Source organism: Drosophila biarmipes, chromosome 2L (assembly GCF_025231255.1).
Source record: "Drosophila biarmipes strain raj3 chromosome 2L, RU_DBia_V1.1, whole genome shotgun sequence".
Classification (NCBI taxonomy): domain Eukaryota; kingdom Metazoa; phylum Arthropoda; class Insecta; order Diptera; family Drosophilidae; genus Drosophila; species Drosophila biarmipes.
Window position 1 is genome coordinate 18,630,919 of NC_066612.1, and position 18,596 is coordinate 18,649,514.

General features: G+C 42.5%; 2 protein-coding genes across 3 annotated transcripts in view; one reads left to right on the forward strand and one right to left on the reverse strand.

Moving 5' to 3' along the window:
- Positions 1–23: 23 nt before the first annotated feature.
- LOC108034218 (activator of 90 kDa heat shock protein ATPase homolog 1) lies at positions 24–2,572 on the forward strand. The gene is made up of 4 exons (XM_017109059.3): positions 24–433; positions 510–1,143; positions 1,306–1,441; positions 2,107–2,572. Exons 1-4 carry the CDS (start codon positions 286–288, stop codon positions 2,248–2,250), a joined length of 1,062 nt encoding a protein of 353 aa, XP_016964548.1. The 5' UTR covers positions 24–285; the 3' UTR covers positions 2,251–2,572.
- Positions 2,573–2,732: 160 nt separating this feature from the next.
- LOC108034364 (zinc finger protein 160) overlaps positions 2,733–18,596 on the reverse strand; it is a 36,585-nt gene continuing 20,721 nt past the window's right edge. For both annotated transcript variants that reach the window (XM_050885688.1, XM_017109254.3), the window contains exons 2-5: positions 15,815–18,264; positions 7,541–7,738; positions 3,196–3,555; positions 2,733–2,781 (exon numbers count right to left, since the gene is read on the reverse strand). In XM_050885688.1, coding sequence (XP_050741645.1) covers positions 3,228–3,555; positions 7,541–7,738; positions 15,815–18,258 — 2,970 coding nt within the window. In that variant the 5' untranslated portion in view covers positions 18,259–18,264 and the 3' untranslated portion in view covers positions 2,733–2,781; positions 3,196–3,227. The remainder of the gene's footprint in view (positions 2,782–3,195; positions 3,556–7,540; positions 7,739–15,814; positions 18,265–18,596) is intronic.

Here is an 18,596-nt window from a genome sequence, read left to right on the forward strand (position 1 = left end):
CTTCTGTCAGAAAACCATCGAGAAAGGAGAACCTCACACACAATTACCTTATCCCAGCGGAACATGAAGCAGTCCCCAGGTGGCAACGCTGGCAACATCTGTGTGTGCCCTGGCATCGATAATTTTTTACATCCCTATTTGAACCGCAGAATTCTAGAAAATTCCTATCGCTGTCCAGCGTGAATTGTCGAAATCTGCTAGAACTAGCACTGCCGGAACAGGATTGCACCCTTGCCTTTAAACCTTCATACAAACACAGCCAGTTAACCCCTGTAAGATAAAGCGATGGCCAAGTGGGGAGAAGGAGATCCGCGCTGGATTGTGGAGGAGCGTCCCGACGCCACCAACGTGAACAACTGGCACTGGACGGAGAAGAACGCCACGCCCTGGTCCAAGGACCGCCTGCACCAGCTCTTCCAGGACTTCAAGATAGGCGAGTACCCGGCAAACACCTGCCCAGCCAGCCAGCCATCCATTCTAACCTAAAAGTAATCCCCTTCGAAACGCAGGCCACAGCGACATCGAATGCTCCGTGGACTCCGTGGACAAGTGCACCGGCGAGGCCACCGTCAACAATCGCAAGGGCAAGCTCATCTTCTTCTACGACTGGGAGCTGGTGCTCAAGTGGTCGGGGAAGCTGCTCAAGAACAGCAAGCTCAGCCACAAGGGCAAGCTGACCATTCCCAATCTGTCCGAGGAGAACGACCTGGCGGACGTGGAGATCACGGTGACCATCGATGAGTCCAACGACGAGTCGGAGACCCTCAAGCAGTTCATGTACAATGTGGGCCGCGACCGCGTGCGCCAGCAGCTGGGCGCCTACATACGCGAGCTGAAGGAGGAGTACTCCAAAAACCTGATCCTACCAAAGAAGGGCGAAGAGGGGGCGGGCAATCCGGTGGCGAATGCCAAGGATGCCAACAACGTCCGGAATGCCGCCCAGAAGGCCGCCTCAAACACCGCGGTGGCGGCGCCCAAGACCAACAGCTCCAGCGTCGGCTGCAAGCTAGACGTGCGCACCCTTTCGATGACCGAGGAGTTTGTCTGCAGCGCCAACGACTTGTACAACGCCCTGACCAAAGCGGAGATGGTCACCGCCTTCACGAGGGCCCCCGCCAAGGTCGATGCTGTGCGCGGGGGAGAGTGAGTATCCCATTTCCCCTTTTCCACTTCACCATCGAATAGATCTATTGATCCACTTTTGGGATACCAACGAGCTGTAATACTTGTCATTCCAATCGTAGCTTTAGTGGAAAAGTGTTGCCTTTACTGATTTAAATAATTCAACTTTCGCCCCCATTTCAGGTTCGTTTTGTACGGCGGCAATGTACTGGGAAAGTTCGAGGAGCTCGTGCCTGAAAAGAAGATCCAGCAGAGCTGGCGTCTGAAAAACTGGTCATCTGGTCACTTCTCAAATGTTGTCATCGAGCTGGAGGAAACTGTAAGTTACCAGGACAACGGAAAACAACATAAAATCTAGAACAAATACATATACATTTTTTTTTATTTAGACCAGTGTATTTACACTTAAACTTATTTCTTGCTACTTCAAGAAACGAGAATTTTCATTTAAATTCTTGTTCAGAACTTTTTCCTCCTATAATTTTTAGAATTAGAAAAATAAGAGTAAGCTTGTTACAAACTGTAACAACTGTTCTGTTGTTTTTAAAACATGTATCAATTTATTGGAGGTTTTGATTAACTTTGCCTAAATTTTAGGTGTCTAAGAGTAATCAACAATATAAAGTACAATTAAAGCATTTTATAAATGCATAAAAATTACTTTTAAAATTGACTTAAAAACGTTAGGGTCCGTGTGGCTCTCTTTAAGACAAAAAATATGTAGTTTATAATGTTTGACTCATACTATGTTGTGGGTATAATGAAAAATTATTGCATTTCTTAGTTTTTTTTAGTATGTTAAAAGTTTAATTTAACTTTTGTAAAGGTAGCCGTAAGTGGCAGTAACATGCAGTTTCCATCAGTACTAACAGAATATGTAGGCAATACTCTCATTAACCACTATGCGTTCATTGTTATTCCTAAACATTGGTAACTACATAAAACAACTGAACATGTGAACTAAGCGCCACTTTCTCCTTGCAGTCCTCCAGCACAATGATGACGCTCAAGCAGACCGGGATTCCCGCCTCCGAATACGATGCGATGAAGACAAACTGGTACCGGTACTACTGGCATAGCATCAAGCAAACCTTCGGATTCGGCACCTCGATTTCCGACGCCTTATAAGAGGACGCTTCTGGTGCGGAAGGCACTGCGTTGAATGGGGATTTGGTGGCCGGCGCATCATTAAACAATTTCCATTTGCATTCTACCTATTGTGCTGCGAGAACTTCATTTCCACCCCTAGCTGTAATTTCTGTTAATCTTTGAAGGCTCTTTCAAAACCTCTTCTGCAAAGTTCGATAGCGATCGAACTGAACAGTAAGCGGCTCGTTTGCCACAGCTACAGTAGAACCACATTAAATACATGAAACATATACAATTCACGCTTCCGACATTGATTTCACACATTGAAAAGCTGAGAAAAATAAAAGAATTTTGAAAAAGATTTTTTGTAACTTTGGATTGTATATTAATAATAAATTTGTTACAAGTAATGGATAAAAAATATTTAAACATTTTGGGAGGCGTGTTGAAAAAGTGATTTGAAGAAACACTGAAATATATCAATATATAATTTTTATGATAATCCAACCAACATTTTTGGACTATTTTCTTGAAATTGGCCAATCCAGTCTATTGTTAGTTTTCAGCTTTCTAAAAGAAAAAAGAAAGTTAGTTTGTAAATTGCAAACTTAATGATAATAAATCACACATTATTTATTAAAAAATCTACTTTTTATTAAAATTAATTGACCAAGATATCAAAAGAAATTATTTATATTTTTATATAAATATTTTACAGCTCACGTTGACTAATTGTATTATTTTTGACCTTTGAGTGGTTCTCTTAGAAGCAAACAAAAAAATTGTGTTTAAACTTGAACGCTTTTTTTTAAACTGTCCAAGTTCATCTGTAACTTCTTGTATAATTTTTTTTTTCTTTGCCTAGGTTTTTTAAGTATTTAAAGTTTTGAACTTAAAACTAGAGGGTTAGAAATATCCAACGCTTCAAATAAAGTGTGTAATCATACAATTTATTTAAAATAAAGCCCACTATTTTAAACTTACATTTTAAAGAAATCAAATGGTTGTGAAAAGGCTCACACCGCCTTGTGAGTCTCCAAGTGCTTCTGGTACTCCTTGAAGCTGTTGCTCTTGAAGAGCTCGCCGCCCGCCTGGTCGGAGCACTCGGAGCACTCGTAGATGAACTTGCCGGGGTGCTTGCCCGTCTTGATGATGTGCTTGCGCAGGTTGTCGATCGTGCTGCACTGGAAGTCGCAGTGGGGACACTGGTGGGGCTTCTGTCCGGAGTGGCGCAGCGAGTGCCGGCGGAGGTGGCCCTTGATGCGGGCCCTGAACTCGCACTGGTCGCACGAGAACCACTCCGCACCGCCCTCCTCCTTGCCGGAATGGGCCGACTTGAGGTGCCTGCGGGACAGGGAGAAACAGAGGAAAGGAAGCCTGAGCGAAGCCATATTTAAAATCTCAACGCTTGATTAGGCGGTAAATTCCAGTGGCGGCTTGTCCCGCCACCGCAGTCAGAACTAATTGCTAATTTCGCATTCGAATCGCACGCTCGAAATCAAAATACGAGTAAGTTGGCAATTGCCAATTGCCTTTGGGCCAGAGAAGGAGGCAAACCGGGCTCAGCCAATCCGGGCTGGGCTTAGATGGCGATCAGTTTTTGGGTTAAGAGCGGGAAGCCAATACTGGGCAATCGGAGGGTCTGGTCTGCACGACCGGCCAGTGAGCTACTTTTGGGAGGGGATCTCCAAGCTTAGGACTTTTTATGGGTGATTGAAAACGAAGTAAATTAGTTTATTGTGTTAAAACCCATTTAAATAATTTTAATATTTGTGTTAAAATTAGGATTGGAAAATCGAAAGAATTCGAGTTTTCATTTTTTAAAGAATGTGTGAATAATTCTATGCAATGTTAAGATCAGGTCGGTATTTGCTTCTTTTTATTTACTCTTCCTATATTGTTCTAAAAAATTCGCGTTCTCTCCTTTTGAAAGATTTAATGTAATATATTTAAAAAATTAATGACAAAATTATAGGGCTAAAAGGTAAAATGATCAATTTCTTTTTTTAAATGTACCTTTTTAACCTATTTCAAGCCCCTAAAATAAAGCAATATGCCTCGCCAGGAAGAGGGAGGTCGCCTCACTCACACGATTTCAGTTACGCGCCTTCAATTATGCCCAATGCTCCTGGAGCTGGTCCCCCAAAAGCCAACTGAAGGAGTCTCCTCGCGAGTCGGTGTGTGTGTGTTGTCCACTCCACTTATCAGCTACTGTCCAAACCGAGGACTCACAATTAATTGCCAATGTTTTTGTGGGCTCGGGCCGCCGAATCGGAATCTGTGTGAAATCTCAAGCTTCGACTGAAGGAACTGAAGACTGAAGACCCAAACAGACGCGACTCATGCGCGACTCGGTAGGCTTAATTAGCGGCAAGTAATGGAGCTTCAAGACCGTCCCGCCAGTTGTAGGAGGTTTTCCACCCCCATTCCGCCCGGCCCCTCTCCACATATACAGTGGGTACCCCGTACATATATCTCTGTGTGTCGAATGCCGACAAGCTCGCGAATCGCGATGCGCGAATCGACCCTCGACTGCCAGGCGAACGCCTTTTTGGCTGCGCTTTGAAATTCCTGGATCAGCAGCGCTGCCTTTTGATAGCTAATTGAAGATCTCGGCTGTGAGTTAAGCGCATCACAACAGCACTCTGTCTCAGAGCCCGGATTTCTGGGCAAGATTTATACAAGCCCTGATTTTCGGCTGAAGCCAACTTTGCGTATTTTTAATGAGGCCAAGTCTTTTGTTTTCCTTCTGATTTACGTTGCGTTCTGTGAGAGAATTCATTACCAGGAGACATAAGCCAGGGTATCTTAAAAATGAAGCAAGGATTATCGCACGCCGATAGGAACATATAAAATTGAGGTTTTTTTTAAAGCCCACCATAAAAAACAATCTTCTAACTATTTTATATATGTGTAGATATCGATGCGCTTAATCAAAATTTGCCGAAGATCACGAACATTTTTTAAAAACAATATTGAAATCTTACATATTTTTGAGGCAGATATTCAAATGCTATGTATTTTTTTCAAGAATTGATTATTAAATTAGATAATTAAAAATTGAGAACACTTTTTATATTACCTTTAAGAACATTAAGAGTTATACAAAACTTGACTTTGAACATTTTAATATAAAATCATCATTCGTCCATGCATAAAATTTATCATAGACTCAGAAAGAATTAATAAATTCTTAGGAATTCTTAAATAAAAAATACTTTTTTGGCTATAGAAAAATGTACAACATTTCGCAATACATTTTTTGTATCTATTATATCTTATTTAAGCTTTTATATCTTTATTTTAAGGAAAATTTTGCATCCATCATCAAGGTCTAACAGGTAGAGACGTCGGGTCAATTAATAATCGAAGAATATTTATTTAAAATAAATCTTTAATTAATTAAGGTAAATATACAAATGTATAGACTATTCCCATTAAAATTAAAAACATTTTTATCCAGTTGCAACCTAAAATTCTTATACAAAACCAATAAAATTCCTCAAATGTAAAAAAAAAAAACTTTGTTTTCTTAATTTTAGGTTTTCTACCGCTTATTTAGAATAATTTGTCAATCTTTCCACAAATGGCTACTCATAATTTTAAGAGAATTATTTATTTTAGATAAAGGCGCGTCGCGGATGAAAATCATAGAATATTTTCTTAAATCAACGGCGATTTTCTTGAGTCAAGGACGCTTTTTTTATGAGTGTATCAAATATGTCGATTTCTTTAAATGTTATGGGATTTCAATGATTAACTACAATTATAAGTTTTATTACAACTTATTAATATGAAAAGTGTGTTTAGTTGCCGGTAATTTTACCCCTCCCTAAAAGGCAAAATACTATCAGCCAAAGGTTGAGGTGACCTGGGGTATTAACCATTATCCATCCCACTGCTCCAGCATTCAAATCAGCAGCGAGCAGACCAAACAACCATCCACCAACGGCGGAGTACAAAAGAAGCCAAATGCCGTCCCCATCAAAGCGATCGACGACGATCCTCCTCAACCTCATCCACATCCACATTTACATCCACATCCATGCTCGCTCCCACATCCACGTCTACATCCACGTCCACATCTACATCCACATTCACATCCACATCCACATCCACATTCACATCCACGTCCACGTCCACGTCCACTTACAACCGAGTCTGCAGCTCCTTCTCGTTTTGTTTCCCTTTTTCTTGGGGCGGACAGCTGCACAGTGGCTGACCAACGGTGGCACTACCATATTGCCGGCAATTTGGCCCTGAACTGATCGTCGGGATCTGGGAGAATCGGATGCGGATGGGGGGCAGCAGAAATATTACAAGAATTCAATGCGCATATCAAAGACGATCGATAAGTCACGATTTTGCGGGATCGAACGGCGACTCTGGCGACTGTCCTCCTCCAACTTATCCCCACGAGCACCCGTTCGCCTGCCGAAGAAACCCTGGGCTTCTTGTTGCTTTCATCAATTTATGCAATTGCCGTTCAAAGCCTGCAATTATGGATGACATTTTTGCTCTTGTTGCACTTTTTTTATTCCCCATTTCTTTTTTCTTGCAAGAAATTCAAATTCGTGGAGAAAATGTCGCTCGTTTATTTTGTTACCTGCAATTGTCTTGGACTAGTCTTTTTCCGTTTCTTTTCTTTCTTTGTAGGTCCTGATTAGCATTTTGCAGATTAGTAATAGACCGACCAAATTGTAAGGCACCTGGGAGACCTCGCCCTCGCCGCATTCGAGTATAATGCGTCCACATTGGTGGAGAATTCAGTGGGAATAATGAATTGCCAAGTTATTGGGGAGCTCGTGGCATATAAAATACATATCCAATAATAAGTTAAATTAGATAATATAGATACAAAATGATTTAGCCTTGCGAAATCATGATAAATAAAGAGAAGACAGGAAAATAAAGTAGAATTTTAAACTATTATATGGAAGGATGTCATTGAATATCATACATATATCATACATATATATTCGGATAATAATAATAATTAAGAGCTTACCATTTTAGCAAAACAAAACTAAGTAATATAAAAACACATGCCAGATCCCTGTTCAAAATAATTGTTTTGAATAGGATATTATAAGGAAGAAAATGTTTTGGACTTTTTAAATGTTTTTGTTTTGTATTTTATATTTTGGTAATTACTTATGTTGTTATTTAAGCCTTAAATGGACTTTTAGGTGAAAGTGTATACATATCTGTGATGTCTTTCTTAGAGACCTTTTTCCACGAACTGAAAAAATAGTCTTTTAAGATCCCAAGCGAATAAAATCAGACTGGAATGATCAAAGTATAAAAATACCCAATTACTATAACTTACCGCTTCAGGTGCTGCTCGCTCTTTCCCACATAGGTGCAGTTGTCCTGCTCACACTTGTGGCTCCCCTGCGCGTGGGAGATCAGGTGGGCTTTGAGGCCTTCCGGAGTCACACCTGCATACGAACAGTCCGGAAAATGGCAGCGATATCGCCGCTCCACCTCCTTCGAGTGGCTCGACTCGTGTAGTTTCAGGGAATACCTGAAAAAGTTGGAAGGAAAAAATTAAAACTCAAGCACCCCGATGTGGACCATGACCAAAAAAGCCTGTCACATTTTTAAAACCCCTCACTTCAGTGTTTTTTTCTAGGAATTGGTAAATTTTTTAATTACATTAAATCAAGGCAAAAGTAATTCGCACCAAAGTCACGTTTCATGGACGGCCAAGACACGAGGCACGTCCACGCTCACATCCAAATCCAAGTCCAAGTCCCAAATCCAGCCAGACCAGTTCCAGGCCAAGTCCACGTTTGTCCGGCCGCAGCTCAGTCAAAAGGACCGGCGAAATGCAAATGCAAACCCTCGTAGGCCAAACTTTTCTGCACATCAATTACGGATGCTAATTAATAGAAGCAGCTGAGAGTCCCCCGATTTTGGCCTGCTTCCCAGAGCGTTTTTGGTAATGGAGCAACATCGGGATTTAAATGAGCTGGGACAGCACTAGTTGTCAATTGAAGTGGCTGTGCCATTGATTTATTCGGTAATTTTCTTTGAAGCTGCAGAGATTTCCCTACATATATCATAGGAGTTTAAAGAATAAAGTTCCGCATGTTTACCAATTTGCACTTATAGTAATAGGAAAAATGATGAACATGCAGATCTATACTCATTGGTAATAATTGTTACATTAAAATTGTTTCTTTGGGAAAGTTTTGTATTGAAATAGCCTCTCAGTCTTATTCTCATATTATGCTCAATGGACATCACTGCCAATGCCGCTTTTTTGATTTAAACATTTCCTTTCTCAACCTAAGGCGAGAAAACAGCTCCTAACACTTAAAACCTACTTTTAGTTTAATATGAGGATGAGAAAACCCTAAACCCTTAGTATGTAGTTTCAACAACATATGTCGCTTCCTACTATTTTCACACTTCCTATTATAAGAATTATTTCTTTTTTATCTTTTCAGAGTGCAGTTACCACTTTTATAATGAATCAGTATACATATTCGTGTATTAAAAAATAAACCTTATTTAAATTATAGGTCTTCAAATCTCAACCACTCCTTCCTCCCACTAAGCACTCTTAATTTGCTTAGCTCATTGGCATTCAGGGAGGAGAAGATTCTTCTTAATAATGCGCGACATTAACAAAGTTTCAATCTTTAATCTAAATTCCTGTTACGAGACAAACGCCGAGCCACGGATTGGGGGGTGTGGGTGGGCATTAAGGGCTATGGGGCGTGGCCAGTCTGCCGAATGGGGGTAAGACAACATTGTCATGCATTTCTAATGATGCCATCGCGGAGTAGGAGGCGAAGAGGGTCGGGGGGCGGAGGGGATCAGGGACAAGGGGCGTCGTTGATATGTGAAATGTCACTTTGTATGGAGTTTGAATAGCAACGACAATGACAAAACAGGATGACGAGGAGGAAAAGCTGTGGCGGAAGGGGAGCGATACTCCTTGAAGGCATTGCAGGACTTGACAAAAGGATGCCATTTTACCTGCAGGAGTTTGCCGTAAATTGTTCTTGTTTCTGCTGCTCCTGTTGCCCAGGATAATGGCAGCGCCACCAACAACAACAGTGGAATCGGGACAACAGGAACAGCAACATAATGCTGAAACTGAAAGAAAGCACAGCGAATTAGATGCAACAAAAGTAACGAAAGTACCAACGGCGAACAACAAAATTATCTCTCGCTTGGTTCGTTTTCCCAGCTCCCAGTTGTATTTTCACCTCCAACATTAACTTTTATTTCCTCAAATGCATTTTCCAGACTTCGTCTTCTCCAGCAAGTTCCTGAGTTCCTCCAGCCATAACCGTCTGTCTCGCTAATACGTTTGTCTCTCGGCCCTGAGAAAAGCTGGGAGAAATGTTCATGGCTCCGGATCAGGCAACAGTGCTACCTAAATTAAATTGCACCAGACTCGGGCTAATTTGAAACAGGTTATTGTTCTCGGAATAATTCAATTGCCGCTCATTTTTGAAAGGAAATCTCAGTGTTTCAGTGCAAGACAAGAAAGCTGGATACTAGCGGGAACCATTCAGGTCTATTTAATGAGTGTATCTACGGAATTACTACACAACAGTTTCGTTCTTATAAAAACTGCTTAAATAAGTTATACCAATGTATTTTTTAATAAGGATAAAGTTTGATAAGTAAACTGAGTATTCATTACAAACTCAATGTGATATCATTGGATGGGATATACCAAATATAACTAAAATCCACAGTTTTGTACGAAAGATTAAGTTTGTAAAGAAGAATAAAGTTCCACGTACATTCAGGAGTGGACATACGAAAGAGGATATTAACCATATTTCCAAGTCACACACAAAGTCGGTTTTAATTTCCAGAAGCTGTTCAAAGGCGAAACGCGTGGAGAATTCTCAAGGATCCCTTCAATGCGATAGGAAGGCACATCCTGGCGTCTCCTGGCGGCAGCTTCGTAGCCGATTAGTTGACGAAAACGCCTTGCGATGAAAACTTTGCCCTTTTCAACGCTGCTCCTCTGGTGGGGGTGGCTTGGGATGGGCGTAAGGTTGAGCTGTCATCAACACCATCTCCCCGAAAGGGGGGGGCCGAAATGCAGCAGCTGCAGGCCAGGACGAAGCTGTTGGTTCTGTCCGGGTGTTGTGTCAACTTTTGCACGCCATCCATTAGAGGGATGCTCGACGAACCCTCGGCGGATGCGGATGCGGATGCTCCTCCCTCGGATGCCCCTCCCTTGGCCACCGAAAACGCTGAGCAAACATGTCGCGGGTGCGGCAGGTGCAAAATGTATCCTGCTGCTCATTGTCAGCTGCACAAGGATGCAGGGTGGAGGGCTGGAGGGCTGGTGGGTGGTGCTTGGGGGATGGGGATCTCAGCCCCAAGAAGGACTCCTGTCTGTGGCTGTCTTAGACAATCGCATGTGTAGTTTGGAGCAGCTGAATGTTTGCCCTGGTGCGCTCGCATTGTTGTTCCCCAAACTCGCATAAATATTTATGACAGCGTCTTTCTTGTCTTGCCTTGTCTTTTGGGCGCAAACTTCTGTGCCGCGGGGCGTTAGTCAAGTCGCACCAGCCTCCCTCGCAGGCGGCTTCCGGTGTCAGTCACCAGGATACGGCCACACACCAGAGCTGTCCAGTGAACCCTTTCCCAAAAATCACAAGATCCATCAGTATCCAAAAATTGGTAAAAATGATTCACAGTTTTAGGTTGGTAGAACAAGCTATGTGGCTCTAGTTTTCAAAATCAGTTACAACTCCTTTTGAACAAAAGATCTTACGGTGACGTAAAAAATTCCCTTAAAATATTCCTACTGTATTTTAACTTAAAAGATTATATTACTCTCACAAAGACCTTTTAAATATTAATAAATTTCTAATCACAGATTTCGATTTTATAAGATTTTGATATCAACGGAAACACATTTTTAAACTCATGTACAAATTCTTCGAATACCGTTCAAAGTCTTATAGAAATTAACAATATCTGAAAAGTGTTAAGTTACTTAGAACCGACAAGAAGGTTTCTTTAGTTGATATTGTTTTAAAGATCTGTTTAATAAGTAGACAAGCTTCTATAAATGACTTTGAAAATTACCTAAAAACAAATAACCTAGTATTCAAACGAAACTTTAAACTTGGGTTCAAGTTCCCGTGCAACAATCAGTGATTATCAATACTATATATTTGACTTTGGCTAAAATAAAACATTTAAAAAAAGACGTACAGCTAAAAAATTAATTTTTTAATGTTTTTTACACCAGATTACTTTCGAATTCAAATATATTTGGCATCACTGGCGAACACCCCCCTGGCTACGCTCGTGTAATTGGTACGTAAGTCTTGTCTTGTCCTTGTCTCATGTCCTGGCCCACTGAAGTTGGGAGTTGTTCTTCGGCGGCGCGACATTAGCCGGATTTTGATGCCTTGGCCCGTGCTGCATGTGAAATTAGTTGTTGCACCGCCACCTCACCGTCCGCGCGGGGGCGGGCCAACATTTATATACCATGTGTAATTAGGGAAGTGCCTGGGATATACCTTCCTTTCTATTCCCTCATTTCGACGACTCCTTGCCGCTTATCTGGCAAACTTGAGCGAAACAAAAATCGTTGCAGGAAATTACCGTTAAATGTCACCCTTGCACTTGTCTAACAGCCAACTCCCCCAGCCCCCAGCCACCAAAACCCGCTTTTAACCCCTTTTAGCGATACGTGTACGTACTTTCTTGACTTTGTTTGGCTTTGTCGCCGTTATTAATGCCTGGCCGGGTCTTAACTTGAAGTTTTTAATGTGCAACTCGCCCGTCTATTTGGATTAGCCTGATGGCACGGGCAATGGCATTTGGATGCGACGCCCACGCGTATGGATATAACCATATATGGATGTGCGGATTGCAGGTAATGAAGGCGGTAATTGCGGGAAAGCCGAGAGACACTTTGCATGGGAACGTGATCTTGCTTATAATATATTATATTACTCGAAGTGGTTTTGTAATTTTTACGCATTGTTAAGAAAGGCGATAAGACTAGATCAATTTCAACATTTTATTTGTACCATTGATTGCTGGAACATAGATGCCGGGTATTTATTTTTATTTCAATTCCTATATAGGTATCAGATTGGATATATATACTCCCAGTGTTGCAATTTATTTGAAATTCAATACAAGCTCGTTTCATTTCTAATTAATTTTTAAAAAGAATGCCATAACTTAAATATGTTTGGATAAAATTTGATCCTTAAAAATTTAAGAACCAACAAGTTTAGATAATTATAATCCTAGCCCCTTGCGCTTTAGAAGGGGACATAATTATACATTTGTATAAGGCTTCATTAAAACTATATCTCAATAAGAAAGTGGATGTATATAAATCCTTACTATTGAATAAATGTATAGGAGCAGCCCAAACAACCCTAGTTATGACACCTATTTGCTATCTAAAATCACCACTTGATGAGAGTCTCAGCACTCTGACATGTCGCTCATAAGATGAAATGGCAGACAACCAGTCCGACAAAATAGGAGAGCGAAAAAAGGCAAGCCAAACATGCCGGCAACAGAAAAAGCCAGCTCAAAACACTTGCCAATGGCCATCAACAACAAGCCAGGACCGGCAGTGAGATGGGTGATTGGGACTGAGACATAAGACCGAGGATTCGAACAACACGTTCCAGTGCCAGCCGACCACAAACCGAACAATGTCCGACTCAATTTCGCAGATTCATAAAAATGAATGAATGCAATGTGGCAGCGGAATCCCTAAATCCTCCGATGGAGCGGGCCGGCGTCATTGGAAATGGAAAATCAAGTTTGTGAAATTGACTCTCAAGTGATGGAAGCTGGGGGTGGAGGAGTGGTCGTGGTCGTGGCCATGGTTCGTTGAGATCACTGGAGGACGGCGGCGACCATTAAAATGAATTGCACTGCACTTTGTGCCATCAACAGAATCAACTGCCGGCAAACGAATGATGCACCATAGGAATGACTTAAAATACAGAATACAAAAAAATACAAAAATAAACCGAGAGGAAGAGGCGAACGGTCCAGCCCAAGAAAAACAACAGCGGAAAAGGGGGCCGGCGGGAAAGTGCAGACGGGTGGGAAAACACAGTGGCCAGAGCAGGCTGGCGGGAGACAGGAGATGAAACCGAATCCAAATCCGAATCCGAATCCGACTGGCGGAGGCAGCCAACAGAACATTGCACGCCATTTCAATAAAAGTGAATTGCCCGACGCTGCGATGGCGACGACGTCGTCAGCGGACGCCTCGAACTTCATCTGCTGCCTCCTGCAGGCGGAGGACCCACTCCGAAGGACCCAAAGGACTTCAGTCGGCGATGGAAGCGTGACACGGCGGAAGCTCTAGGTGGAAAGATTGTGTTCTGAGCCCTGTTCTTTTTATGAATAATCCTAAGATGAACACTTTGATCTCACACTATAAAAGTGTAAAGCTCTATGCTCTATTTTCTAATCCTATCTCTAAGTTACCCAGATTAAGAAATAAAATTTTTTATAATGTGTATTCAAACAGTTTCAGTCTACTTTTCGCGAATTTTTCAGAGCCGTGATCAGTTTGAAGGTGAGAGTGTGAGCAAGGGAAAATAAGCTCTTATTGCTTTATACTGTTTCCAAATAGTTAAAGATAGTTCGGAAAAATGTAATACAGTTTTCATCCAGCTCTCAATTTCAATTACCAGTTATAAAATAACAGATCCTTAGTTTCTAGATCCTTTTTCTCTAATCCATAATGGTTCTTAATATAATTGAATTGGATGTATTTAATTAAAGTCACTTAAAGATATACCGTTTTATTAATTAAGTAGGGGTTTAATTAAGTCAATTCAAGAGTTCTTTCAGTAAGGTCTGACAGCCTGGTCATTTTCCCACCTCTAGCACTTCCATCTCCCGGAGATGCCGGCTGAAAGAAGCGACCGTAAAAGTTGAGTTAGCTGGAGTCTGGAATTCCGGAAGCGTGTGTAGCGCTTCGCTGTTGACATGACTGACGATGTCGTCGTCCTCGGCGTCCCCGTTGCCTCCTCTCCTTCGTCCTGGGACCGAGCCTGAGTACTGAAAGTTTTCCAGAGCTCAGATACTCCACTCCACACTCCTCGGCAGCTTTGCTGGCCACTTGGTCTCGTTAGTCGTAAAAGCAAAGTATCTACATCAAGCGGGCACAACAATAACTTCAAATGAGCATTTTAATAAATTTTTCAAATAATCACTTGAAAAGTGGAAAATTCTCTGCCCCAGCGACGAGTCTCGGTCCCCGTTTCCATCTCGGTCCCGATTGCAATTCAACTTAATGTTTGCTTAAGGAATTAGTTGGCGGAGGCGAACGTGAAGTGGAAAAAAGTTCGCAAGTTATGAGTAGTTATGAGGAGCAGCGGAATTGGACGTTGCGATTTAGATCTGCCAGTGCTAATGGGTTTCTCAGAGATGATATGTCTGGGGGAATATATATTGAGTGAGAGGGAAATACGTGTTATCTGCATGGTGTTTTCTGCATGGATGGCATGGTCGTTTCCTATTCTTCAATATATAGCATATAATATATATAATTCATATATACAGATACCATTTGACATAAGTCTTCTTTTGACTTAAGTTCAAGTTGCTGATTTGGGAAGATTTTAGAGATCACAATGAGAAATTGACTAAAATACTTCTTAACATTTAAAAAACCCATTTATTTAAAAGTGTTAAATTTTCAGATCACTTCAGTTGCAAAACAATTAAAATAATCATTAAAATTGCATAGTAAAAATGCTTAAAACACCATTTTTTTAATTTTCCCTTTAAAATACATTATTACATTTTCAATAAGAATATTTCTCTGTTCTTCTCAAAATTAAGGATTTGGCCCTTATCTGGGATAAATGATTCTAAATGCTTGTCATAGATTCAGTTGCTTAGTTGCTCAATGATGATGATATACAATATAAGAATAAATAGAAAGCCAATTTACCAACTCAACAGAACCGAAAACTTTTTACTGAAAAGACACTTTAGAAATGGTCATTCTAATAATGTGGGGTCCCTGAGGGATGTGGAATTTTCAGCTTGCATCTTTGTTTATCCCTAAAAATGTTTATTTTCTGGAACGGGAAAATTGCAGTTTTCGGTGGAATGGCCGCAGGCTTGATTTGCGAGTGCATTGCATACTTTGTGGCTGCAGTCCACATACATTTTGGGGGTGTCCTCGCGTTTTTTGCCCGGAATGGCCAGCACTTAATGAGTTATATTTTGTTGTATTATTTTCGGTTACTTATTCTCACATACTGCAGCTTGGAATTTTTAATTAATGCAACACACAATCCATGCGCTCGCATGCTTTTCATTTGCAGGAATTCCCTAACCGCCTTTTTTTGGCTTTCTTGTTGTTTATTTGAGACTTTTATAATGCCAAACTATTTGCGGACGATTTTCGGGGACTACAATAAGTTGCATGACATTTCCATAAGGCAAGGCAGCACTTCCGTGGCAGCAAGGCGAAGGCCTGGGGCTTTTCCGAGTTTCCAATTAGCGGTCTTTGTTTGGGGTTTTCAAATTACACTCGGGTGGGGTAAAGGATTCGGCAAAGGGCTTTCACTGAGATTTAATGAAAAACAATGCTTTTCATACTTACTTTTTGGCCAGGATTTTCCCACAGGTTCCACACTGATACTTGGGTCTCGGTTGATCTTCAGACTTCGCCTTGGCCACTTTGGCCTTCTCCTGATCTTCCTTTCCAGCATGCATGGTGGCCATGTGGTTCTTTAGATTGTGTTTTCTGGCGAACTTCAGAAGACACTCGGTGCACTCAAAAATCTTTTCATCTGTGTGGTTTCTTAAATGAGCTCGAAGAGAGTGCTTTTTAAAACTCTTGGGACACAATGGGCACTGCAAAAGCTCGTTCTTTCCAATTGTTTCGGATCGTGTGTGGAAAATGCGATGGTAAACCAGATCGGACTCGTACTGAGATTGGAAGATACATTGATCACAGGAGTAGCTGGGCTTACTTTGGGATACAGATGGATTATCAGTGGATGAGGTGCTGGTGCTGGCCAGAGGCTGACAGCTCCTGGTGTGCCTTCCCAAAGCTTGAGCAGATTGAAAGCTGGTTCCGCAGCTCAGACACAAATGATTATCCGCCGAATGAACTTCAGCTCTATGTTGTGCTAGAATCTGGGGTGAGTCGAAGATTTTACGGCAGCTCAAGCATTTTAAGCTGACAACTTTTGTCCTTTTGGCGGGAGGATTAGGAGCTGCCTCCTCTAGGACTTCCCTTAGCATGTGTTCTATTTCCTTTTCCGGCTGTGAGTTCAACTTTTTAGGCTTGGCCTTAAGTTTATGTTGCATCAGGCTGCGATGACGTCGCGCCTCTAAGGGCGAGTCGAATTCCAGTCGACAGATGGCACAGTAATACTTGACCACATGGTGCTTATGTTTCTCATGTCGCTGCAGAGCCAAACGGGATTTCTGAGGAGCACCACATAGCCCACATCGGAACCTACTCTGGTACTCATCGGTTGCGCTCCCTGAGGGCGTAAGACCTGGATGTTCCGAGCTGAAGTGCCGCCGTAGTTGGAAGTTGTACAAGAATCCCATGCCACAACTGGAGCACTGAAGACGCCTTCTTTGGGCTATACAAATGGGAACCGATCTGTTGAGGGCCAAAACCACTTCCTTGTGGGAGGGATGCAGCAAATGGAGCCACATTATTTCATTGGTTTGACACTCGTACTGGCAGTAGCCGCACCAAAAGGTGCCCCCTAGATTTTGAGTGACCTCCAGGTGCTCCCGGGATTGCCAGTGGTGCAGAAAAGCCTCTTCCGTGTTGAAGTAGTACCTGCAGGGCAGGCACTGGAAAGGCGATTGCCTCACTATGCTGCCCATGTGGAGGAGGATTTCCTGCAGACAAGATTGCTTCTTCAACCGATTCTGCTGCTGAAGCCTTCGGTAATGATAATGGGAAATCAAATGCTTGCCCATCAAGTGCCTGGCCATCGTGTGCCGGCACAGATCGCATCGCAGGAGATTGGCTCGTCGCGGTCGTTTCGAGGACTTTGATTCCTTCTTGTCCTCACACTTTTCCACTGCAAAATCCTTGCTCAAGGTGAGTTCCCTGCCCAGGGTAGCCTGCTCCAGATGACACTCCGCATCGGCCCTTTTCACATGGTAGCCACTCCTCAAGTGTTGCTCGTAGTTGAGGCGACTCTTAAGTCGCCTGCAGCAGATGTTGCACCAATAGCTGGCACCGGGCTGGTCCAGTTTGGTTAGATCAATGTTTTCTCGGTACTCCAACTGTTTGCTACCCGGAACCCATTTGCCCTTCGTATGATCCGCTGGGGGATGGGTGTAGGTCTCCTCCGGAGGCTCATCCCAGCTGGGTGAGACGCGTTCTATATGTGTATGTCTGAGCTGCGGTCGGTGCTCCGGTTTCCACTTGCCACCCGTGTGGGTGGCGGGCACAGTGGGCGGAGAGTGACGTCGCACATCGTACTCCTCCTCATCCTCCTCTGCATCAAAGTCATCGTGCTCCTCCTCATCCTCCTCGTCTTCACTGGCCTCCGGGGAGTCGTGATCAAAGTTGAGGGGCTTGAACACCGCCTCATCCTGTTCCCTCAGTGCTTTCAGCAGAGGATCGCATCTGGGCGCTGGCCAGGCCTCCTCTTTGCTTCTCTCCTGGCGGGGCACAGAGCCCGTTTTTCCACCCGACGACACACTCTGCAATTGCAGTGAGGAAAAGAACAGATCAGCCCCAAGTTCATAGGGCAGATCATAGGTCAGGGACTTGGAGGCCTTTCCTCCATGGCTGGCTGTAGTTTTGCGGAGGTAGCTACTTGGAGCTTCGGGTTCTGTGAAATGGAAGCCATCGTAAGTGTGATCCAAGTTACTGCTACTGATGATCGTCGGGGACCCTTGGGTGGGAGTGGAGGTGGTTGGCGGTCCGCCTGTTGTGGGGGTCACAACTGGTTTCTCCGTCATGAGACAGTTCCGCTTCCGGTGCTCGATGTACTTTTCGAGTCCGAGTATCGTGGCATTGCACTTGATGCACAAATGAGTGTCCTCCAGATCGTCCGAGTTCATAGTGATCTGAAAGAAGTCAGATACATATACTTCATGATTCGTTTGGGCGAATAAAATTAGAAACTCTTAAAAATCCCAATTTAACCGATGGTCGAATATTACTACTTAAGCAATTTGAATTCAAAAAATATTTGTATTTTAATGACTTTTCATTTTTAACTAACCAATTCTTTGAGAACAAAACTGAATTTTTTGATTTTAATCAAAATTTGCCTTATGCCTAACACCCGTGGTTTGATCTTTTCGAGAAAATAGCATCAAGCATAGCATTTTAACCATCAATTTTTTGTTATAAAATTAAAGTATCATAAACAAAATTTGTAAACGGAAGAGGAGTG

What these genes read in the sequence shown, in the direction of transcription:
- LOC108034218 (XM_017109059.3), top strand. Translation starts at nt 286, where the DNA reads ATGGCCAAGTGGGGAGAAGGAGATCCGCGCTGGATTGTGGAGGAGCGT. An exon ending in CTTCCAGGACTTCAAGATAG is followed by an intron (nt 434 to 509) that starts GCGAGTACCCGG and finishes TTCGAAACGCAG; the next exon opens with GCCACAGCGACATCGAATGC. An exon ending in TCATCGAGCTGGAGGAAACT is followed by an intron (nt 1,442 to 2,106) that starts GTAAGTTACCAG and finishes TTCTCCTTGCAG; the next exon opens with TCCTCCAGCACAATGATGAC.